Source organism: Mus musculus, chromosome 2 (assembly GCF_000001635.26).
Source record: "Mus musculus strain C57BL/6J chromosome 2, GRCm38.p6 C57BL/6J".
Taxonomy (NCBI): Eukaryota; Metazoa; Chordata; class Mammalia; order Rodentia; family Muridae; genus Mus; species Mus musculus.
In genome coordinates, this window is record NC_000068.7 from 116,062,005 (window position 1) to 116,086,210 (window position 24,206).

General features: G+C 44.9%; 1 protein-coding gene and 2 long non-coding RNA genes across 29 annotated transcripts in view; 1 reads left to right on the forward strand and 2 right to left on the reverse strand.

Moving 5' to 3' along the window:
• The window catches only part of Meis2 (Meis homeobox 2), a 206,274-nt gene extending 200,741 nt beyond the window's left edge, over window positions 1-5,533 (reverse strand). For 7 of the 27 annotated variants that reach the window (NM_001346056.1, NM_001346053.1, NM_010825.3 and 4 more), the window contains exons 1-2: window positions 2,798-3,054; window positions 1,184-1,416 (exon numbers count right to left, since the gene is read on the reverse strand). In NM_001346056.1, the coding sequence (NP_001332985.1) occupies window positions 1,184-1,187 (4 nt within the window). In that variant the 5' untranslated portion in view covers window positions 1,188-1,416; window positions 2,798-3,054. Of the gene's footprint in view, window positions 1-395; window positions 1,147-1,183; window positions 1,417-2,087; window positions 2,616-2,797; window positions 4,068-4,226; window positions 4,615-5,044 lie in introns of those variants that run through there. The other 20 variants (NM_001346055.1, NM_001346041.1, NM_001159570.2 and 17 more) reach the window with 9 other exon arrangements.
• Window positions 5,221-23,907, forward strand: G630016G05Rik (RIKEN cDNA G630016G05 gene). The gene is made up of 5 exons (NR_153841.1): window positions 5,221-5,336; window positions 6,180-6,246; window positions 20,792-21,242; window positions 23,411-23,455; window positions 23,791-23,907. It is a non-coding gene; the product is annotated as an RIKEN cDNA G630016G05 gene (long non-coding RNA).
• Window positions 12,544-14,092, reverse strand: 2810405F15Rik (RIKEN cDNA 2810405F15 gene). The gene has a single exon (NR_033447.1). It is a non-coding gene; the product is annotated as an RIKEN cDNA 2810405F15 gene (long non-coding RNA).
• Window positions 23,908-24,206: the final 299 nt, after the last annotated feature.

A 24,206-nucleotide genomic window follows, 5' to 3' on the forward strand; every position in this document is an offset into this window, starting at 1 on the left:
TAACGGGCGGTTCAGACCCGGCGGAGGGCTTCACCAACATCCACACGAGAGAGACTTTTCACGATTTTAAGAAGGTCTCATCTCTCCACCCTTTGCTTTATAAACTTGTTTGTTCTGCTTCCAGTAAAGCTCCGGTAGTAGGGCCAAAATAATAAGAATGTTAAACAAGAAAGAGCTTCCATCGAAAGACCACATTTCTCTCAGCGTTGCAGCTCACAAGAATAAATAAACCGCGTTTCAAAACTTAGAAGTGTGAGTGCCGGGCGCGTACGCCCTTTGTGTTCCTCCGGGCGGCTTAGCTACACCTCGGGATGCTTGAGGCCTCAGGCTTTAGGCTCAGTTGCTGTTTACCCACTGTCCCCTCCCCTCGGCATCCCGCCGCCTTCCCCACCTACCCTCAGCCGGAAGAGCCGGGCTAGTACTCGCTTGGACCGTGCTTGCCCACCCCTCCCTAATCTCTCCGAATATAAAATAATTTCCAGCCATTTCCCTGACTCCCAAGAACGGCTGTGTGTGTAAGCGGCAGTCTCTTCCACCCCGCTGCACTTCAAGGTCTGCCCCCTTTATTTACAGAGAATTAAGAAGTGAGTGATTAGGACTTCCTGGCCGACAGAAGCTGCCCTGATTCCAGCTCAAGCTGCGTTTAGTGACTCCCAGGCCCTCAGTAGGAAGCAGAAAGGGGAGGGGAGGGAGAAAAAGAAAGAAAGAAAGAAAGAAAGGAAAGAAGAAAGAGTGAGAGAAAAGAAGAAAGAAAGGGCAACTGGAAGTTTTTTCTCGGCTGCAGAAAACTTTCCTCTTAATCAAGGCCTGTGTTAGGCAGCCCGAGACAACCAGCCCTGTGCCTTTTGGCCAGGATTCGTGTCCTTGGGGAGAAGGCCCGGCCGGCAAGATTTAAAGACTCAGTTCTTACATTGGACCGTGGGGTCTGGAGAGGCCGAACCAAGGGAGCAGAGAAGGTTCTATTTTTCTGGTCTTTGACTCAAGATCAGGCTCTCTCCCTTGTCTTTCTCTACTGCAAGCAGTCTGTCTCCTCATGCAGAATTAAGTCCCCACTTAGCCTCCCTGGTCCACCCTAACACCACCACAATCACCACCACCTCCACCACCACCATCACCACCAGAGACAAGCACACGCACTCACACACACTCACACACAGTAAGCTGGGTCCGGGGGTCGGTTTACCCATAGATTGCGTCCTTGTCTCTTTTCAAGGCGTCGTTGACAGCAGATCCCATGCTGGCTGGCATGACATTGGGGTGCGGGGCGTGCGCGCCGTAGTGCTGCGTGGCGTGGAGCGGCGGCCCGTGGTTTAGGTGGTGAACCGGGGGGATCGGCCGCGGCGCGTGAGGGTCTCCGTACATGGAAGCGGGAACCCCTACTCCGTCCATCCCGCCGTAATGGGGCAGCTCATCGTACTGTCAGAGCCCGGGCAAGAGGAGGGGGCGGTGGCACAGAGTAAGAGAGAACCCAGGGGGGCAGAGGCAGGAAAGCAAAGGAACCCGGAGCAAAGAAAAGAGGGTACAGAGGAGTGGGGATGGAATAGAGATAGGGGGTGTAAAGACGGATGAGAGAGAGAGAGAGAGAGAGAGAGAGAGAGAGAGAGAGAGAGAGAATAAAAACAAAGTCAGAAAAAAAGAAAAGTACCGGACACAAGTTAAACACACTACAAACCAAACCAGGAGAAAAAACAGATTTGAAAGTTGGGAGAGGATGTCGTAAATTTTAAAATTAAAGTCTGAGCCGAGAGCAGCATTCAGGGAAGGCAGATCAGGCGGAGAGGCCGGGGACGCCGGGTGGGGGGTGGGGGGGCACAGGGAGGCCCCGCTCCCGCTGGAGGCTGCAGAACCCCAGCGAGCCAACCCAGGGAGAAGTGGAGTTAGCAAGAGAAGGAAGCCCCGGATCCCACCCCTTACCCCCCTTCGCCTCCTCCAGGAGATCCAATAAATCAAAGGGCGAAATGAAACAAAATAAAGAGAAGAAAAACGCTAATAATCAGGCCGAGAACGGCAAGGACAAGGGAAGACTAGGGTCGGTGCCTCCCCGGGGGCTAGGAGCTGAGGGTGGGGAGGAATAACGTGAAAGTTACCAGAAACATTATTTAGCAGCGGATTCCCTGCGTCCTTGTCAATTTCAGAGACAAAACAAGCAGCCGGGGCTAGTCTAGGCAGCGCGGCCCCACGCCGGCGGCTCCTACGCAGCCCGCGCCCGCCCGGAGCCGCGCGAGTAGCGGCGAAAGAGGCGCAGCGGCGGCGGCAGGAGAACCCGGGGAATCACGCTGCCGGGGTAAAAGCTGGAGCGAGGCGAAAGCGTGTAACAATTGCACACAAGTACACACACACACACACACACACACACACACACACACACACACCACTCACACGCTCTCGCCGCCCGCAGAGAACCCGGGGAATCACGCTGCCGGGGTAAAAGCTGGAGCGAGGCGAAAGCGTGTAACAATTGCACACAAGTACACACACACACACACACACACACACACACACACACACACACACACACACACACACACCACTCACACGCTCTCGCCGCCCGCCCGCTCGCTCAGCGCTGGGACACGCGCGGCCAGACACGCACACACGCACGCACACACACTCTCACACACGCAGAGGCACAGGGGGGAAAGAAGCCGGTGAATAATTTTGTTACTATTTTTTAAAATACTGGCCGCCATCATCATCAAGCAACCAGCAGCAGCCAGCTCAAAGGGAGAGAAGGCATGGGGCAGGGCCCTGTAGGAGAGGATTTATATCTAGGTAAGTGTTGGAGATTTAAACCTACCCTTTGCGCCATCAGTCTGCGCTCCAATAAACTCCTGGATGTGTCGTATATTTAATATCCCAGTCCGGATAAGAAAGTGAGCTAGGTTGAAGAGTCCTTTTTTTCCAAACCAAGGAGACTTCTCCCAATTTTCCAATGTTATTTTTTGGGGGGTGGGGAAAGCCCAGTCAAGAAAACGAAGAATTTTTTTCAGTGATATTTCTTCTTTTTCTCTTTTTTCCTCTTCTTCCTCCTCCTCCTGATCTTCCTCCTCCTCCCCCTCCTCCCCCTCCCCTCCTCCTCCTCTTCGGTCCTCCTTTACTCCTCTTTCTCTTCTTTTCCTCTTAGTTGAAAAAAAAAAAGAAAAGAAAGAAAAGAAAAAGAAAAAAAATTGTCAAGCCCCCGAACTGAAGGTTACGAGCGGCCAGTCAGCAGCCCACATGTAACCGAACTGTCGAGTTTCATGGCTTTTTGCCACTCCAGCTGTCAATCAAAGCCCGGAATGTCAAGGTAGTGAATGAATGATGGTTGATGATGATGAAGAGGAGCAATCTTTCAGACCCGTTTTTTTTTTCTTCCAGTAAAACTCCGCGAGGGGTTTCTGCTTCTTGAATTCTTCCTCCCCCCTCCCCCCTCTTTTAGCTTTGCCCCCAAAATAGCTCTAATATGATCCTCTCTTTTTAAAGTATTGTTCAAAGAAAGCAAGGAGAAAACCAAGAAAAAAATGAATAGTTTGCAAAAATTGGACTTCCTCCCCCCCTCTCTGGTAGGTATTTTGTCTTTCCCTCTCTCTCTTTCTCGCTCGCTCTCACTCGCGCTCGCTCTCTCGCGCTCTCTTTCTCTCTCTGGGAGATGAGTGAGTGTCAGTAGGTGTTGGCAGGTTGGCTGCAGCCGGGCTTATAGTAGAGCCTCAGTTTGGCGGCGCGGGTCGGCGGCGGGAGAACGAAATGACGGAACCCGGAAGTCGTGGTGGCCATAGCCCGTCCTACGGCGGAGACACATCCCGAGAGTGGGGAGCTGGAGCGAGGAGGAGCGCGCAGCGCGGAGCCTCTGATATGCAGCGAGTGCGGTCGGACGGCCCCGGGGGGGGGGGGGGGGGCTGGGGAAGGGGAGGCTGGAGCGGAGAGGACCGGAGCAAATCAGCAAGCCTGCTTCTCCAGGGGGACGACGCGGGAGGGAGAGGAAGAGGGGAGGGAGGGGGGATGAGGGAGGGGGAAAGGGGGAAGGGAGGGAAGGAGGGAGAGCGACAGGAGAGGGAGAGAGAGGGAGAGAGAGAGAGAGAGAGAGAGAGAGAGAGAGAGAGAGAGAGAGAGAGAGAGAGAGAGAACACGCGTGATTGGAGGGGGAAGGAAGAGAGGTGGAAGAGGACAGGGAGAGCGCAGACAGGAAAACTGCAGAAAGCCACAGGGAAAGTACGGTACAGACTCAGATCTTTTTATTTTCAACTTACTTCTCGTTTATTTCCCCACCACTCCTCTTGGCTCCTGCCTAACTGGGTCGCGTTGGGGATGTTTGGCATGGCGCTCTAGCTTTTGTTCGTTTTAATTCCGCGGCCCCCTTCCTCTGCCGGCGGATTACTAGGTCCCGAACTCTGCCACTACAACCTAGAGCAGCAAGCTCCGCCAACTGCACCACCGCCAGGCTAGGATTTTTGTTGTTGTTGTTGTTGTTGTTGTTGTTAAGTGGTACTTTCTTTCTCGTGCAGATGCAGAGCCCTTTTTGTCAATATTCATTTTTGTCTAGTACAAGATATGAGCAGCTGAACTCGGAGCATAGTCCCTCGGTGCGCTGCAGACAGTGTAGACCACCATTGAGAGTCTAGGGGTCCTGGGCTCAATCTGGAGGGAGAAAGCAGGATGAGAGTTAGTAGGGCGGGAGTTAGTGGGGTAGGAGTTAGAGGAGAGGGAGTTGTTTGGTGTTTGTTGTTTACCGATGTAGACAAGTGTGTGTGTGTGTGTGTGTGTGTGTGTGTGTACGCGCGCGTGCGTGCGTGCGCGTGACCGCTGTGCGCCTCTAAAGTGAATCTTGGATCTAGGAAGCACCGGAGGAGAAAGATTAAAAAGCATGTGAGACAGAAGATGCTTGCGAGGAGTGGCTGGCTCTGGCTGCCCAGCTTTGTTGTGGTTGCCCTGGGCGCAGCGGTTGTAAAGAGGGCTAAAGGCTGAGTTAATTACACCGGGAGGATTTCGCTGGATGGGGACCATGGGACTGGCTCCTAAAGTTTTCCCAAAAGGAAAAGGAAGCGAGTAGGGTTAAAAAGGTAAATACCCGACTAGGTTTTGGTAGAAACTAGTTCTGGCCGGGGTCCCGCCCAATCCCTGGCCGGAGTTCCAGCTGGCTTTACCTCTGCTCTGCTGTTTCCCCGCGGCTGCGCGTCAATCACCGAGAGACGAGAGCTGGGGGCGGAGCTTTGGTCACCCGGCGCGCGTAGCCGGGTTCACCCTGCCGCCACCAGGCAGCTGGCAGCGCGACCCAGCCACGCACTGGGAGCGCGCCCTCTCCCCAACTTCTCACCCTCGCCCTGGGTTCCGGGCCCCAGGCCCAGAGAATAGCAAACAGAGTAAGGGTTTGCTGTTCAACTGCGGCCTCCCTCCCCAACTCTGAACCATCCCGTGACAGAAAGCAGCGCCTCCTGCAAGGGTGCCTTTGACTGGACTTTCTCATGGGGGCGGGGGTGGATGGGAGTGGTTAGGTATAGTAGAGTGGTGTGTGTGTGTGTGTGTGTGTGTGTGTGTGTGTGTGTGTGTGTGTGTGAGAGAGAGAGAGAGAGAGAGAGGACTTACAGAGAGAGGGAGAGGGAGACGGAGAGGGAGAGGGAGGGAGGGAGGGAGGGAGAGAGAGAGAGAGAGAGAGAGAGAGAGAGAGAGAGAGAGAGAGAGAGAGGTTTTTCTCCCATTTAGCATCTTCCTGGTTTCCTAGCAAGCTTCTGAACATCCCAAGCTAGCTAAAACTACTGCATGCCGAGACTCCATGCGGAGTCTGAGGAAATTTGGCCTCGTTCTCCTAGGGCTGGTGAATGAGCTCCGGAGGTCAATAAAGCCCTCCAAAAATGATGAATGATTGAGCACCTGTGATGATGATAGTGATTACCAGAGCAATTAAACAGTTTGATTAAATGAGCCATCATAACAATGATGTCTGCGGGAAATCGGCCCTCACATATAAAGACAGTGTGGAGGGGCTGGCAGAGGCCCGGAGAGCGCGCCGGGAGAGGGGTTGCAGCCCGTGCGAGTTTGGCTCCAGTGGCCAAAGCAGGGAAGGCGGCCTCGGGGACCTTCTGGGAGCAGAGTCCAGCCAAGGGTTTCCCTCTCTTTCCGCTTCAAGCCCAAGACAGCAGAGCAGTTTGGAACCCGAAGGACTATATGGTCCTTTCCCCCTCCCCCACCACTTTTTTCCCCCCTAGAAGAACTTCAAGATTACAAATATCCGTCTCATTTGATGCTGAATTACTCGTGGACAGATAAGAAAAGGTAAGTAAAAAGAAAAGGAAAAGTTGGCCTCCAGAATTTTTTTTTTTGGGAGGGGGTGAAGTTAAATCTCAGTTTATCCTCCTAGGGTAAAAGAGAGGGAAAGAGAGAGAGGGAGGTGAGACACACACAGAGACAGACACAGAAAGGAGAGACACAGAATATGAGAGAATATTTGGCCTGGCTGAAGACCGTTTTCTGCTTCACAGAGTTGTGAATGATACTGGATCCAAGTTGTCGGCCCAGCACTGTTGGCAGAGTTTACATTCAGTTTTGATTCCTCTAATTGTTCTTAATTTCAACATTGGCTATTTAGTATCGCCAGTAAGATTTTTGCTCTTTTTAAATCCTGGTTAAATAAACGCCAGTTAGGAAGTTTCTTTTTCAAAGGAACACGGGTTTCCGAGATAAACGCTTCTTTTGTAAAGAACAACTTCGTGAGAAACCTCTGCATCTTCCTGTAAGCATGCTTAGCTCTTTTTTTCCACAGCGGTTCGCAGCCCCCACCCCCACCCCAACCCCAGCTTGTTGATATTGTAAAGCGATTTAATTTCCCGGTAACCTTTATTTAGTAAAACTTCTTTAGCATTAAGAAAAAACAGCATTAATAAAGTTTCTCCCTGAGTTAAAAACAAAAATCCAAGTTGATTATTTCTATTTTCTAAAGCAATCGTTAAGGAAATAATGGCTTGATGAAGGGTGGTAATTTGGGGTTTTACAAAGAAAAATGCTAACCCCGATTTATACTGTGGGCAGTGCAGACGGAGCTTAAACTTGAACCTCTTCCTCTCCTTCACCACGTAACTTCTTATGAATTTTGGCAAATGCCTTAAAGCAAACAAGAGGACAATCTGGTCAGATGTAGGGGGCAGAAAGGAAGGACATTTTAAGAAAAGCGAGAATTTTTAGGGAGACTTTTAGAGTTAAGAAGTGTGAGGTGGTTGAAAATAGCATGCTGGTGAAGGCCTTTTGGCTTTGAAATTCACTTTATCTAAAAGGAGCGGCTGCTTTCACTGAAGAGATGGGTTACACAGATGCACGCTATTGGTAAAACTCTTAGTTTAAATGTTAGTTTTAAAATCTACCACTGCCATGCATTGCACAGGGGATCAAGTTGGAGTATCTTTCCTGATCCCTGTGATACCACAAGTTGTGATCATCCAACAGCTTATGGGTGTTTTTATTAATACAACAGCATAGGTTGCATATAGTGAGGGACTTGCCTCTGTTCCTCATCTCGATTTCCATGTCTGGTAGAAGCCATTGCACAACAGCGAGGTGTCCACACTTTCTCTTTTCTTTCTGTATATGGGCACCTTGTTTTCAGAGCTTCACACTCCACACCCTTTGTGGATTCATTTACTCTCCCACATTTGAGGTGAAGGGAAATAGGTGGGGCAGCCCCAGAGACAGACAAGAGATGGGGGTCACAGGCGCCATGCACACCTCAGTCAACAGTCAGCCCCTTCTGCCCAGGCTGGAAATGGTTTTAACAGGCGGTAAAATTTCATCTTGCGGTGTCAAATTGGGGTCATTTTGGGGTTAGAGTTCTCAGTGTCCGTGAGGAGCTGTCCAGCTGTGTGGGGACTCATTAACTGCAAAAGATCTGTTTCAGTAAAAACAATTCAAAGACAATTGGAAGGCTAAAGACTCTCTACAAATCGCGTTTTACAAGTGCCCCAGAACAAATATGGTTGGTAAAACCTATTTCTTCACAATCTTAAATCAGCTACTTAGCTCTGGAGTGGGGGGTGGGAACATTGAATTAAAAAGGAGGTGAAAAGGGGGGTACTGAAGGGGGTGAATGAGAAAGAGAATTGGGCCTCTCAAATTTAAGAGTCTGTTTTTAATCACCCCCTTTCTTATTGAAGCATCTCCTAGACTTCTGAAAAGCACTCCTTTCTATTTCTCCCTTTCTTCTTTTGATCCCTTGTGGAATGTTACTATAGGTAACATTAAGGATTTAAGGGAATAATATAAGCCCCCTAGTTCTGTAGTCCAACGGCATTGGCTTTTGGGAGGGGAGTTAATTTGAAGTAGCATTTATAAACTCCAACTTTATTTTAGCTGTGCTTGTTCAGCCTCCTTGAGGTGGTAATTGCGGCTGTTCTTTTTATATCCCCCCTCCCCAATGTCCAGATCCTCTGCACAGATAACTCCACATTCCTCAGAACTGTGAGGTCCTGAAGTGTTAATCTGTGTATTAAAATCACCAGATTTAAATCCCTTTTGTCTTCTTTTCAACAGTTAGAACAATTGATGCTTTATTACCAGAGCCAGTAAATCCAGCCTTAATCTTGTTTGTAACTTTAGTTAATGTTTTGATTTGGAATATTTCGTATCAAGGAGAGTTTTATTGAAGAAAGAAGGTGAGATTATGTTTGAATTGGGGAGGTTCTGCTCAGCCTAATGGAAGATAACTTACTCCTTTGAGTTAAGAGGGGTTTCATTGGGTCAAAGGAAAGCTCATTGCTAAAACGGGAGGCTAGCCATAGGAAATGCCAGGGTTTTTGACAAACAAGGTTGATACTTAAAAGTAAAATATCAATAGGAACGAAGGACCTTTATTTCCTTGAATTAGTGAATCTAGCCGGGGTGGGACCTCAAAAACACACGATCCATTTGCTTTTTCTCTTGCCATGTCCACTTCTGCTCTCAGGTTTTCTCTTTCCATCTGCACTACTTTCCTTTGGGTTCTAAAGGAGGGTGAGTTTTAAAAGTCCTTTCCCCCTTTCTCCAGGATTCCTGGGCTGTCTGTAAATTGTTCTCCAAGGGTGCTGTGGTCCTGCAGAAACAGCCCTGAGTCTTATGTTATTGGGACAAAGGCTCAGGGCTTAGGTTGTCTTCTGCCCTGGTCCTGCTGGCTGACAGTTGGAATTTTTGATATATATTTTATTTGGCATTTCTATTAACGTGTTTGTCCCACACTCCAGCCCTTGGAGCCATTTATTACTTTTAAAACGTCTCTTCTCCGTAAACCTCCGCTCATCCTTGTGAACTGTTTTTGACCTTCTCCGCAGTATAACTGAAAAGTTACAGTAAAAAGAATTCTGCTCACTTGCTTACCTCTTACCTTGGTTCGTGCTCTTTCTAGATGGTGTCTACCCTGGGAAAGGGCCCCTGTCCTCACACCACTACTACCACCACCTTACTGGTTTATTTTTGCTTTTGCTTTGTGTTTACTTTTATTTATTGGTTTTTTTCCTTTTTCACACCTTCGTGCTCTATCATAGACTTTTTTTCACCCTGGAAATACGATCAAATGAACCGACAGGTTAAAAAAAAAAAAAAGATGGAGTGGAATTGTTGCATTTTGCTTTTGCCCTGTTTGATTTCTTCCCATTTTAGCTGTTTCCCTATGGCGCGGAAAGAACGGGTTTCAATAAATAGCCCTCTAGCGCTATCTGGCGGGGCTCCAAACACTCTGTGCACCGTGGCGCTGTCAGTTTCTCCTTCCCACGCCCTTCCTCACTTCCTTTTCCTTTTCCTCTTGCTCTATCTCTTGTCATTTTTGCGCTCTGTATCCCATTTCCAGTTCCTTCTTTTCCCCTCCGCCCCTTTCTAGTCTTTACTACAGATTCCAATGCAGACAGGGACACCCCCCGCCCCCCGGACTGGACGGTTGTAACTAGAAGGCAGTCGGCCACCCAGATCATAAAGACTTTCCAGTCCTGATCCAGAGTGACTCACACTCATCTTCTCCCTTTGTTGAGCACCTTAGCTGTGTTAAAAGTGTTGACGAGCCCAACACTCCGCGGGTGGTGTTTTGAAGGGGCTTAACAATTGGGAAGTTTTCTGGAAACAAGACTTTTTTCTCTCCCGGATTCCGGCTAGTACAGCTTATATAAGTTTGAGATCTGAAAGCCAGGAAGCCCCGTGTGGGAGAAAGGAGGCTTCGAAGGGATTGGACAGCACAGCAGGGGACAGAGTTGTTGTTGTTGTTGTTTAGGGGAATAAGATACTCGGTGCTCTCGTCCCCGGGGAAATCTAGGTTTCCAAGGGACTGTCTCAGTCTGCAGTCTACATCCAAGGCGCCTGTCCATTTGTTCTTCCTCAGTTAGCCAGATTTATTCCCAGAACTCCCACCAATCACACACACACACACACACACACACACACACACACACACACGCGCGCACACTTTAGAGACAAGTGTCAAAGTGGGACTAGGAAAGCCCCCTAGAAAAACCACATGGTGAACCAACACACACCGTTCGAGTAAGCCAGTGGGGCTAAACGGGAGTTACACGCATCTTCCTGTACTTAAAACCGCTCAGTGGTGCGAGCCGAGGTTAAGGAAGACCGAGACCCAGACAGTAAGCCCTGCTAGGTGGCTCATCGATAGGCTGCTGTATCCATTCATACTCTCTATTTTTCTCTTCCTCTCCCGTCTCTCCCTCCCTCTTTCCCTCTTCCTACTTCCTTCCAGCCCTGTTTCTCTCCCCCCTTTTCTCTCTCCCACCCTCTCTCCATCCCTCCCTCCCTTTCCTCTTTCTGTTTATCCTCTTCTTCTCTCTCATCCTTTCCTCCATCCCTTTCCCTCACACTCAACCTGAGAAAAAGCTCCAATCTGTGCTTTAAGCAAATGTCTTCCTTCCATGTACTCCTCTAAACTCTGGGATTCACGTGGCCAGAAGGCTTGTTAGGAACTCCTAACGGCTTCGAAGTAGAAAGGAGGCTACATCTCCTAACATACCTAAAAGGTGTGTAGTGCAGGCATGAGCAACTTTCCTTTGTAAGTGTTCTGAACGAAAGAACGAGGCTCTACTCTGGACCTCTTTATATACAAATGACAAACAGAATGGAAAATAGCAGAAAGGGTGCCCTACTACCAGCTCTACTCCCTAAGAATTTTTCTCACTCACCCCCCATTTATGAGGGAAGAAAGCACAGTTTGGGTGTAATTAATTGAAGATTGTTATTAGGTCATCATTAGTCAAAGTGCAAATAATTGCTCCCCATTTTTACTTAAAATTGACCAGCCTGAGAGTGATAGATCGATTCAGAGGATAAAAATGATGTATCAAAACATCAATGTCGATTATTTGAAATATTGTAGTCGAATTTTTTTTATTGCTTCATCGGTTAAGTGTCTGAAAGTGCGGTGTTCAAACATATATTTATGTTGTCAATACTGTCAGAATTGTCAGTTTTACTATACCGGATATGTACTACATTTCAAATTTGTTCATTTGCATAAAATGCCCACCCTAGGATTCCCCCCACCCCACCCCTCTCTGGAAAATCCCTGTCAGCTTTTTCAAAGGATTCTGCAATCTTTGCCTAAGCTAAAGTGGTCACTGCTTCTCAACTCAAATCTCCAGGATGGACTCCACGTCCTTTTCGCATTTGTTTAACCTTGGAAGAGGCACTTCCTTCCTTTTGCCCAACTCTGCTCTTCTTCAAGAGAGCGCTGGAGAAATACAAACGCCACATTCTAGGTAATAGGTACAGCATTTGGGTAGGACAACTGGACCAAACGGACTCTACTTTCTTGGCTACACTCAGGTAAACCCAGACTCCACCAACCTTGGACGTCAGGGCCCACCCTCAAATTACCTGAAAGATTGAAATCTTCCCAAGAAAAATGAATGTGGGAGTAAAATACCCTTTCTTTATGGTTTTTTTTTTTTTTTCAGTTAAAAGCTGCAATGGTAGGAAAGGAAATAATACACATAAGTGTTGGCACGTTTTACCTTTAAAAGCTTTTGAACTCCATCGAAAGACACAGGTTGCAGGCAGAACTGACAGTTTTAATTCTACCCATTTTCACGAAGCACATCAAATCAAAGGCACTCATTTATTTTATGGGGTGGGCTATTAGAAAGGCAGATAGGGTGAATTTGATTGTCTATCCTAAAAATCCCAGAGAAATTAAACTCCCTCATTGAAACACAAACATTTCATTGCTCTGTACAATTAGTCTAAGACTAACTGAAATGTATACATTCATTCTGCCTAAACTTAAGCTTTTTACAACCCACCCCAGGATTTTAGCAAAATCTAGTAGGAGAGGTAGGGCACTTCTGTACAAACTGTAAGGAGGTGGTGTTGTTTTTGTAAGCCTAAAGCGCTTTTCATTATGCTTTTAATGTATTTAAATAGGTCTGTTTGGACATTCAAAGAAGCTACACATACAAAGATGGTTTGGCTCGGTGCCGTCAGACACAGCACTTTGAAGAAAAAAAACACAGAAAGAAAGAAAGGAAGGAAAGAAGGAAGGAAGGAAGGACAGAAGGAAGGAAGGAAGGAAAGAAGGAAAGAAGGAAGGAAGGAAGGAAGGAAGGAAGGAAGGAAGGAAGGAAGGAAGGAAGGAAAAATGTCTGAGCGTTTCCATGCTCATCTTTGCCTCAAATAAGTAAGTAAATAAATAAAGTGCAAGGCAGAAAAAAGTTTGCTGCTTGCGTCTGTAGGTCGTGCACGCGTGTCTCATGTTTGTGCATGACCCCCCCCCCCCAAGCTCAAAAGCAAGGGCGTGGAGGGATCATCCCCCAGAGAGCTGTGTTTACTCATTTTTTTTTAAATCCCTCGGCTATGTATGGCAAGTGTTACTTGAAGATAGTCATCGGCCTTCTCTAGATACTTCCAGGTTTTGCCGTAATGATCTGCAGAAGAGAGCTGCCATCACTTTCTCACATCCCAAGGTGTTGGCGGAACTCGGAGCGAGGGGAGAGTGCCTGTAATGCTTAATTGCCAAGGGGAGGGCGGGGTGCCACTCGGGACCCCGGGCGGGGCTTGGGGAGGTAAGGTGCAACCAAGGAGGTCTTTCTGGACGCTGGACTCTTCAGTTGGAGAATATTTGGACAAGGTATGATTGCCTCCCACCTCCCACCTCCCACCTCTTTTCCCCAATGCCTTTGGGGGAGAAGTGATACCCTTGTGTAACAATTAGCTCAGACAATAAAAATAATTGGAAAATCAGTTGGAATTTCTGAGTTTTTAATTACGTTTAATTTTGCACTAAGCCGTAAAATTACGAATGCCCCTCAATTAAACACTCTCCTCTTAAAAGCGTTTAACAACAATTATTCCTTAATCAGTCTGAATGTGAGTCACAAATGGTGCTTTTCCACATCAAAAGGACGTCCTTCCACGTTACCTTTTAGTCATAAGAGGATTAATTCCTATAATTAGAGGGATAAATATGTGCATAAATATCTCTCTCACTCTCTCCTTTACAACAACAACAACAACAACATCAACAACAACAAAACACTTTCACTGTGTAGGAGACATGGTGGGCTAGGGAAGGGGAGGTGTTGCTGATGCTGAGAGGTCGACTTTGGCCAGAGATCCTTTTGCACGCTGTGGCGGTGGGAATACTGGGCCGCGGGAGCGCATCTCACACTCAAAAACGCGCTCGGGTCCAGCGGCAGGTCCAAAGCTGGGGCCGCCAGGACCCGCTCGGAGTCCAGCCGAAGTCTTCCAGATGGCAATCCACATCCCACTTTCGCCTCTGGCCGGCGCAGCAGGACTTCATTCTGATCGGTGCCCGGGTCCCTAGGAATGGAAGTCCCTACCTTAAGCCGGAGCTCCAGCTTGACTTTTCAGGCTGCAAATAAAAATTGAGCATGACCTTTTAAAACTCCAGTGTGAATATCTCATTTACCTAATGACTTTATGTCACCTACGGAGAAGGTCAATTTCCTCTTAACCTTTCCCCTGCTGCTGCAGTAAGCATTCTTCCCTAATCAATGGTGGCTCGAATGATCAATTCCCATTTTATGATCGCTGACAAAGTCAGGCTAGAGGCGGGGTGAGACCGCGTTGTTGGCTTGGCCGGGACAGGGGCTTCGGGTACGCCCAGCTCCGCCCGGCGCCTCCGGAGGCTGCTCTCTCTCCAGCGAGTTCAGAGACCTTGGCAAACTTCCCTCCCCCACACGCAGCCGAGACTTCTGAGTTGTCACTAATCCGAACCTGAAATTCACCAGAGCCCCTTCAGTTACCAACAACGATCCCCACTGCTGCCGGGCCTCCCCCTCCTCCCTCTTCCGAGCGCTTTCATTTCCAAGTCTGCAGGCAGGATTGCCCGACTCTAAGGAGAAAGCGCGTTACTTTTATTTTTCGGAATTAAAATAATCTCCTTCTTTACTGTGATTCTCTCAGCTCCTCCGGGTTAATTTCGTGTAAACAAAGCAAGAACAAGAGCCTAAGGGCGGAGGACCCCCCAAACACACACACACACACACACACACACACACACACACACACACACACACACACCACCTTACTGTATCACATTACATAGGGTTACCCTAAATGTATTAGACACTACATTTTTTTGCTTCTATTTAAGTTATCCACGCCTTCCTCAAGTTTGAGGAAACAAGGAAGTAAATTACTAAATGAAGGCTAATTTGGGGTAAGTTTCCAGCTCTTCATCTTTGTGAGTTCAAATCTCTTCTAGGCTCTACTGCAGCAGGTGACTTTCACACACACAGGGCCTGTTTGGACTAGAGATTTATTCCTTCCTTCTTTTCTTTCTTCCCTTCTTCCTTCCTTCCTTCCTTCCTTCCTTCCTTCCTTCCTTCCTTTCTTTTCTTTCTTTCTCATTCATTCATTCATTCATTCATTCATTCATTTTTTTAATGTATTCCCTTTACATCCTAGACCACAGCTCCTCACCCTTCTCTCCTCTCAGTCCCACCCTCACAAACCTCTTCCCTTATTCCCCCCCTACTCTTCTCCTCCAAGAAAGGGAAATCCCCCATGGGTACCAACTGACTCTGGCACAGCAAGTCACAGCAGGACTAAGCACATCCTCTCTCATTGAGGCTGGCCCAATAATGTAGTTCAGCTAGGGAAAAGGGATATAAAGGCAGGCAACAGAATCAGAAACAACCCCCCCCCCCACACACACACACTCCAATTGTTAGAGTCCCCAGGTGAAGACATAACTGCATGCCTTCTACAAAAGCATAGAGGTCCTAGGTCCAACCCCTACATGCTCTTTGGTTGGTGGCTCAGTTTCTGTGAGCCCCCATTGGCCCAGTTTAGGTGACTCTGTAGGTTTTCTTGTGGTGTCTGTGAGCTCTCTGCCTCCTCAAGGCCTAGGATTGAAGTAGAGATTTCTTAGCACCAGTTCTCCACAGATACCTAAAATTCACTTCATTCTGCCCTAAGCTGATTTTCACTGACTCTAAACCCTGCAGAAGCTATTGACTGTTTTCAAACAGTTTGCAAAGTCTTGCATATCTAGGATTCAACTTCAGGAAATTCACTATTGGGGGGTGGGGGGAGATGTTCTGTGGGCAGGGTTTGGGGCAATTTCCTCTGAGGAGCCAATTCCTCAGTTCTCTACTGACCAACTAGTTACAGCAGAAACTTCAGCTCCTTCAAGTTCTATTTGGCTTAATCTATCTATGGAGACACTCTTTGAAGAGGAGTATAAATTACCCTGCTAACTCAGAGTATCTCATTGCCTGTGAGCAGATATTCTGCCAAAATTTGAGAGTATTTGAGACAATCAAATGAAAGTGTAACTTTTCCACTGTTTATCTCCAATCTGATCTAAGAACAAACAGGAGATAGAATAAGAGTTCAAGGTGGGTCATTCATCATCCTAGCCCTGTTTCTCATGGCCACTTGTGGCTCAGATCCATCCATGATGCTGGGCTGTAGCCACTCAGAGGTACTGAGAACGAGGCAAGCTCAAGTACTGACCTGGGCAGATAGCTAGTAGTCCCCAGTCATACTGCTTGCTGTGGTCCCTCCCAGGACATCTGTAAGTCTTGGTTAGCTGGATTCTGGATTGAACCGGTCAAAAGGCTAATAAAACCCTAGCTGCACTCGGGCTTTTAGAAGATTTGTGTCACATTCCAGACTGCACCAAACCACAACCTGTCTGTAGGTCAGAAAGTGCTTGTACTGAAAGCTTCCCCTGACTAAGAGAACTCAGTAGGACTTTTTATCTCTATCTGATAGAGAAGTCAGCATATAGGGGATGGGCCCTTGACCTCAGATAATTACTAAGTCTTTCCTCTTCAGCAAATTTAATTCTCGAATGAAGAGTAATTATCAATGTATGATTACTTATTCTGAGAATTTCCTTTGCTTATCTTAATGGCTTTCATAAGGATATTGAAGAATTTGCTCGAAAGTCACTTCTGGTTTTATTGTATTTAAACATCTTGCATTCTTTCCATTGCATCCTCAGTCTCCTTGAACACACCGAGCATAGTCTTGGGCTGCATTCTAATGTAGTACGCACACTTCATACTCATCCCCACCCCAATAGAGAACAAAGCTATGCTGTAGCCCCTTAGCCAAAGGACATATTCCAAGATGCCCCATGGATATCTGAAGCCATGGACAGTGTTGAAATCTGTTTGGTATGCTTTTTTTCCTACATACTTATCTAAGATAAAGATTAATTTATAAATAAAACATTGCTAGAAAGTGGCAGCAATAACAAAAGAGAAATTATTTTAAAAGTGCTGTAGAAAAATTCTTAAGACTTACAAATCATTTAGTTCCTGACTTTCTCATTTCATATTTGGGACTGGGGTCGACCATGAGTAATTCAAAGGTCAGAAAGGAAGCCCTCAAATAAGAGGGTGCTGTTATATACTACACTGTTCCTTGAAGACTAAGAGTTGTTCTCCAAATTAAAAGTTCTTAATTTGGAGATCACCATTGAAGGAAGAATTTTAAAACAAAAACAGTAAAAACATAGTTTCCTACCTTTGTCCTTATGAGCATCTCATTTGTGATTATAAGTCAAAGTAAATGTTAAGAGGCAAGTCACAGTCCAGGAATGGGAAGAATGACCACACAAACCACTAGCTGTCCCGAGGTACATGAGGCAAACCTCACATCTCCTTCTCATTCAAGCGCCTCCTAGGCTGAAAGAATCTGTCCCTTCTGAGAGTTTTTGGAATCCCAGAACAAAAAAAATATCTGGAGGAACTGAGTGTACTCTGTGACCTGGAGGCAGGTCCTGAGTCTGTCCCCAGATGTTTGTATTTTTGTAAGTCACCCAAGCTCTTTCCTTCAAATTGAGGCTTAACACTTGTGTATCTTTATGGAAGTCAGTACTGTGATTTAATACCTACAATGTGTGATGGTCAAATCAGGACAAACAGCACTTCCATGTCATCAAATATTAATCATTTCTGAATGCTAAAATCTTTTCTATTCTTTTTAAAAATATTTATATTTATCATTATATGTAAGTACACTGTAGGTGTCTTCAGACACACCAGAAAACAATGTCAGACCGCATTATAGATGGTTGTGAGCCACCGTGTGGTTGTTGGGATTTGAACTTAGGACCTTCAGAAGAGCAGTCAGTGTTCTTACCCACTGAGTCATCTCGCCATCCCAAGTAATTCTTGGGGATGTAACTCAGGGCCTGTGGAGGAGCAGTTGATGCTCCCAGCCCCCGAGCCATCTCTTCAGGACCTTTCTTATTCTTCTAGCTGCTTTGAAACATCTCACAGACTGCTGATCATAGCTTACCCTACTGTGCTACGAACAATCAGGATGAGTTCCATCTATCTAACTGTGCCGCGTGAAGTGGGAATTTCTGGTTTTGTTGGAAACTCAGCTGTGTCATGTGATGTTTTTCTGGAGGCTGTCTTGTATGAGGAAGTATGGCTGAAGCAGACTTCCACTTCAGCTTTTGTTTTCTTTCCACAACCTTTCCCTCTGCTGTCTAGTTTTTAGAGATTACTATTCCTCTCTGCTCTTGGATGAGACCAGCTTTTCATTTTCACAGCGTGTAGTATTTAATGATTTTTTTATCTGGTTTGTTTCAGGTAACATAATGACCTTCAGTCCCTTATATGTTGTTACAAATGTCAAAGCTTCATTTTTCTCTTATGGTGGCATAATGTTCACACACACACACACACACACACACACATGCCCCACTTCATAGAGTCTCATGCTTTCTTCCCCCATCCATACATCAGTGTTTACCTTGGTCAGTTTGACAACAGGAAGTTGTGATGAGAACTACAGTAAACAAGGGTGTGTAGAAACCCAATGTCTCTGATCTCATGATTTATGCTCTTTTGCATAGATGCCTAGTGGCAGAATTGCATGAACTCAGAAATATGTCTGTCTCTGCCTCCCCAGAGCTAGGATTAAAGGAGCACACCACCATGCTAAACTCTTAATAATATTCTTAAGTTCATTATTTGAAACTTTTATAAGAGTGAATACTCTATTCACTCATCATTCACTTCCTCATCTAAACTCCCTGTAGACCTCTCCCAACATTCTCCCTCCCAACTTCAGCTTCCCTCCCTCCCTTTTTCTTTCTCTCTTTCTCATTTCTTTTGTACTTCTTCCTTCCTTCCTCTCTCTCCCTCTCTCTCTTTCTTTCTTTCTTTCTTTCTTTCTTTCTTTCTTTCTTTCTTTTCTTTCTTTCTTTCTCTCTTTCTTCTTCCTTTCTCTCTCTTTCTTTCTTTCCTATTTCTTTCTTTCTTCCTTCCTTTCTCTTTCTCTCTTTCTTTCTCTCTCTCTTTCTTTCTTCTTTCTCCTTTCTTTCTTTCTCTCTCTTTCTTTCTTTCTCTCTCCCTCTTTCTTTCTTATTTCTTTCTTTCTCACTCTCTTTCTTTCTTTCTCTTTCTCTCTTTCTTTCTCTCCCTCTCTCTCCCTCTCTTTCTTTCTTTCTTTCTTTCTTTCTTTCTTTCTTTCTTTCTTTCTCTCTTTCTTCTTTCTTTCTTTCTTTCTTTCTTTCTTTCTTTCTTTCTCCTCTCTCTCTCTCTCTCTCTCTCTCTCTCTCTCTCTCTCTCTCTCTTTCTTTTTACTGAATTCAATTATTGCTGCCTATGGATATAGGGCCATCTACTAGAACACAGGCAAACCACCAATGATCACATTACCAACGAAATAAGACTCTCTCACAGTAGCCATCAGCTCTCAACAGCTGCCAGCTAGGAGTGGCAAGTTGTGAGCCTCCCTAACATTTGTGCTGAAATTTTGACTGGCTTGATCTTGTGCAGGTCTCCACAGCTGTTGTGAATTTATGAGTGCAGTAGTCATGCCAAACACAGACAGCATTTCATGGCACGTTCTCCATCCTCTGGCTCCACATTCTCTCTATCCCCTTGTCTCAAATGTTCTCTGAGCTTTTGACATATGTAGATGTATGTGTATAGGGGTTCTGATATTGGAGTCCCCTTTAGGGCTGAACACTTAGTCATTTATTCTTAGCATTTTGACCAGTTATGAGTCCCTTCATTGACCACTGGCTCACTGGAGGAGAAGCTTCTTTAGCTAAGGTGAGAGCACTCAGGCTTCTAGTTTGACAACAGGGCAACTTAGCAAAGTAACAATAGATTCCCTCCTGGTACCTACAACCGCCCTAGCTTTGGGCTTTTGACCAGGTTTAGAGGAACATCCTTACATTTCTTTATGTAGAGCAGGCCTCAAATACAATCAGAAAGTTGTTGGTTACACCATAACAATCGTGCCACTATTGCAGTAGTGTATGAATCTTCCCCCAAGATGTCAGTATTGCAGTCCATAGGGTTTAGTGCTGAATAAGATTATTGATGTTTTCATTCCCCCAGTGGCCTGCATAGATCTTTCAGGACTATGAAAGCCCACCAAAAGAAAGAAGTTTCGTAGTCATTTTAGGGCAGATTTCTTTATGATCTACAACCAAACCATTGCCTTCAGCAACACAGTCTAGTTCTGATGGGTAGTACTCTATTTTGTTTTGGAGACTTATGGAATCTCTCTGACCAATAGGGCCCTCATATGGAGTCATCCTATGCCTGCCACAGAGACTTTCATTTAATAATTCATGATTTCTTAGTGCAGCTTTGTCCACTGTGAACACTGACTATTGTGTCTTTTTGATGACAGGTGTTCTAACTGGAATGTTATATCTCATTGTAGTTCTAATGTTCATTTCTTTGAAGATTGATGATAGTTTACATTTTTCATATAATTTTTGACCATGCATGTGATATATTTTGAGAACTTTTCTATTCAGATCTTTGCCTCATCTAGTTTGTATATCTATCTATCTATCTATCTATCTATCTATCTATCTATCTATCTATCTATCTATTTTAGACAAGGTCTCTCTACAAAGCTCTAGTTGTCCTTATATAGATAAAACTGGCCTCTAACTCATAGAGATCTGCCTGCCTCTAACTTCAGAGTGCTGGGACTAAAGGTGTGTGCTATCATGTAATTTTACTCCATATGTGTTTGTGTTTTGCCTGCATGTATGTCTGTGTACTACTTGCATGCTTAGTGCCCAGATATGCCAGAAGAGGCTGTTAGAGTCCCATGGAACTAGAGTTACAGATGGTTCCAATTAACAATTTGGGTGCTGGAAATTGACCCTGAGTCCTCCAGAAAAGCAGTTAATGTTCTTGAGCACTGAGACATCTCTCCAGCCCCTGTTGTTTTATGCTACACATTTAAGGTTTCTTATATTGTCTGCATATTAATCCCATGCCGGAAAATGAATTTGCATATATATTCTCTTAACTCTGAAGGTTGTTTCCTTTGCTGTGCAAAAACATCTTAGATAAGCTTATCCTTGTTTGTCTTTATATGTCTGTTTCATGTCACTTTCTAGTGCTTTTGATATCAACAACCTGAGGCAAGTGAAGTGGAAGTTTCTGGATATGTCAGGTGATGCAGATTCGACTCACATGGTCTTTTGCTGATACAGACTCATTTGCCATCTGAGGCAAGACCCCTGGGAGGACACATGATGCTTGGAGAGAGTATAAATAGGACTCAACGTGTAGTGATGGAGTGCTTGCATAGCTAGCTTTGCAATGCTTTCGTGGCCTCAGTCTTCCTCTTCACTTCATGGAGATTGGCATGTCAGATAACTTCTCCTGTTGTCCCATCTGGACCTGGTTACTCCTGCTGACTCCTGACAATTTGGTGGAGGCCTGGCAGTTTCTGCTGGACCGTGCCACTGCTACTGATTCATGTTTGGTATCCTGACACTACTGAACTGGACTGCTGGTATCCTACAACGGAGATTGGAACTGCCTCAAAGAACTACTTCTAAACAGGTCCACATCCCTGTGTCCTTTTTACCATCTCTTCTCCCCTACCTTTAGGCAGTGGGCTAGATGGGGGGGGGGTGTTGAAGCATTTGTAAGCCCTTACTAAAAGTTGTTTTCTTAAAAAAATTTATGCCTACAGGCAAAAAATCCTGAAAATATCTGACATTTCAGGGCAACTTCTGTTGTTTCTTCAACACTCTCTTTACTTTGTCCTTCTAGTTTTCTGAGCCTAGGGTTGGCATGAATGGTTTAAGAATTCTACAGTAGATGATATGCCTTCTTTATTAGCATGGCCAGAATGGGTCAAGGTTGGTTTGGCTATTGATTCCTAGGGTCCCAGTGGGATGGTTGCAAATCAAGCCTATTCTCATAATTATCTTTCTGGGCTCAGGTAACCATGTCCTCCTCTGTCTTTGGTGCACTGCACTTCCCCTTGTGACTTACTTAAAACCCTGCTCACACCTTTTACCTCTAGTTCTATTCTTTATTAAATTCTCAAATTACCCAGTTTTGATCTTGTACCATCTGCTTACTGCTGGACTCTGGTACCATGCTGTATTTGGAGGACTTACACTAAGTGAGCTAATGCATGCAATACACACACACACACACACACACACACACACACACTCCCTTGCATTTAGCAAAAGTTTAATAAGTAAGACACTATGTTATTTTACAATCATTATTTGGTACAACTTTCTTATTTTATATGTGAAGAAATTAAGCCCCAGAGCAGGTAATTAATGCATTCTAGTCCTAATTAATTTGAAAGAGTAACAACCCAGGGACTAAATCTCTGGACTGTGGCCCCAACATCACTGTTCCTTACATAATGTCTTGTTGAGTAATACATGTGTGTGTGTGTGTGTGGGGGGGTCTTTTCTTTGTAGGTGCAGGGAAAGGAGGAGATGAACTAGGATCAGAGGCACATGAGACAACACCTTACAACTACTGGTAGCTTTGCTTCTACTAAATTACTGCTGAAATAAAGTACGTCTTGGCAGTATAGAACCCAGTGATTTCACAATGGATAGAACAGGTATGCAACAAGGCAAGAGATGCATGCTTGACAGGTTAAAAACAAATTTACGAGCACAAATTGGAAGTTTTACAAGGGAGCATAGTAATGTGTTCCAGACATATAAGATACAGCAGCATTAATTTTCCAATAAAGGCTGAATTAGCAGCATGGGTTACATACAAATCTCATAATTCTTTAGAGCACAATGATGTGCTATGAACGCCTCTAAGGAACATAGCACCAAATCCTAGCCCACAGACACAGGGCAATTTAATCACACTAATAAGGTGACAGGAATTATTTACTCATTTATTCCTATTTTAATGCAACCATTCAAAGAAATGCTGAGTTTCCTTGTTCCTCAAGAACACTTATAGGTGTTGACATATGAAGAGTGATTAAATGCATTTGGATTCAACAGGCTCATAAAGGGAAATAGAGGTAGGTATATAGGCAGACTCTGGAAAGAAGCAAGGTAGAAATCCACCAAGACAGCTATGGGAACACTGAAGAGGCTACGTAGGGAAAATGAGAGTGAAGGAGACTTCATGGGAAAGATCTAAGTAAAGAGCAGTACCTCTCCACCCAACTATAATTTAGTCTTCTAAATCCTTCAAAAATTATCAGTGATATTAACTTATTAATATTTAGCTTTTTACTAACCTAGGTATTAGTAATAAAATAAAAGTGTAACATTGCAATTTTACTCTACTGTAGCAGGTTGGCTGGGGTATATGTGGAACTGAGAAAAATTTAAATAATGTTTCCCTTGGTGACTAGAGTGTATAATAGGAAAACTGGGCTAAATTTAAAAGGTGATATTATACACAGACTCCGTGGAAAATGTCACCTTACAAAAAGATTGCATTAGCGTACTATACCAATTAGGTCTTATTTATATAGTAAGTTGGGCTAAGCTCAGCACAGATATAAAGATATAGCTTAAAAAATGATTCGGAACTCATGCCTGGAGGAGAATTATAAAACAAGACTGTTTATTTCTGAATTCAGGATGCATTCATACACAATTATACATGTTAATAAAAATAACGCAATCTGAATCAGTTCTTTCTCCATACTCTTTACAAAATAGATCACTTCCATCTCAGCTGTGATTGATGGCTAAGTCTGACTTGCTTTGCCTTTACAGTGCTGCCAAACTGGAGTGATTTTCCACAGATGTGATAGAACCCTGGTAAGTACTCACTTCTGCTGCTCGTGTCCACTGGACTTAATTGTCTCAGCTTGCTCCTCTGGTTTTCCCCATCCTACATCTCAAAAGCCATCTTTAGTCATTAATTGCACATTAATTAAATGTGCATATATGTCCATATGTATTATGCATGTGCTCTTCTATTTTAGCTACAGACAATTATCTCTACAACCTGGAACTTAAATTATCTTTTAGTTTCTCAAGTGTAAAGAGTTGAGTTTTTCTTTCTCCTAATCTATCGTGTATGTTCTCAGCCCGTCTTACTTCTTACTATTCTTTCAAGCATTGTGACTTATTGTGTCTTTTTTTTATTATAGTTTCTGCCAATTCATAAGACATAGTTGATTTGCTTGTCTTCTACCCAATGAAGCACTAAGAAGCATATCTCCTACTGTATGTAATTATATTTTCTTTTATTAAAAAAGTTAAATGGTATTTGTGTGTGTGTGTATTGGGTGATAAAGGACATGCCACAACACCTGTATGAAGATCAGAGTACAGCTTGCTGAAGTCAGTTTTCACTGTACATTAGGTGGGTCCTGGCAATTAAACTCAGGTCCTCAAGGTTGGTGCTAAGTGCCTTTACTGACTGAGCCATCTCAACGGCTGCTTTTCATCCCACCATTATCTCCACCGTCTTGTCCTCTTCCTTGTGATATTACTATTTTTGAGTTACTTAATTTTTTAAGCTCTGTTTATTTTGGTTTATGTGTGAGTGTGTTACTCGTACGGA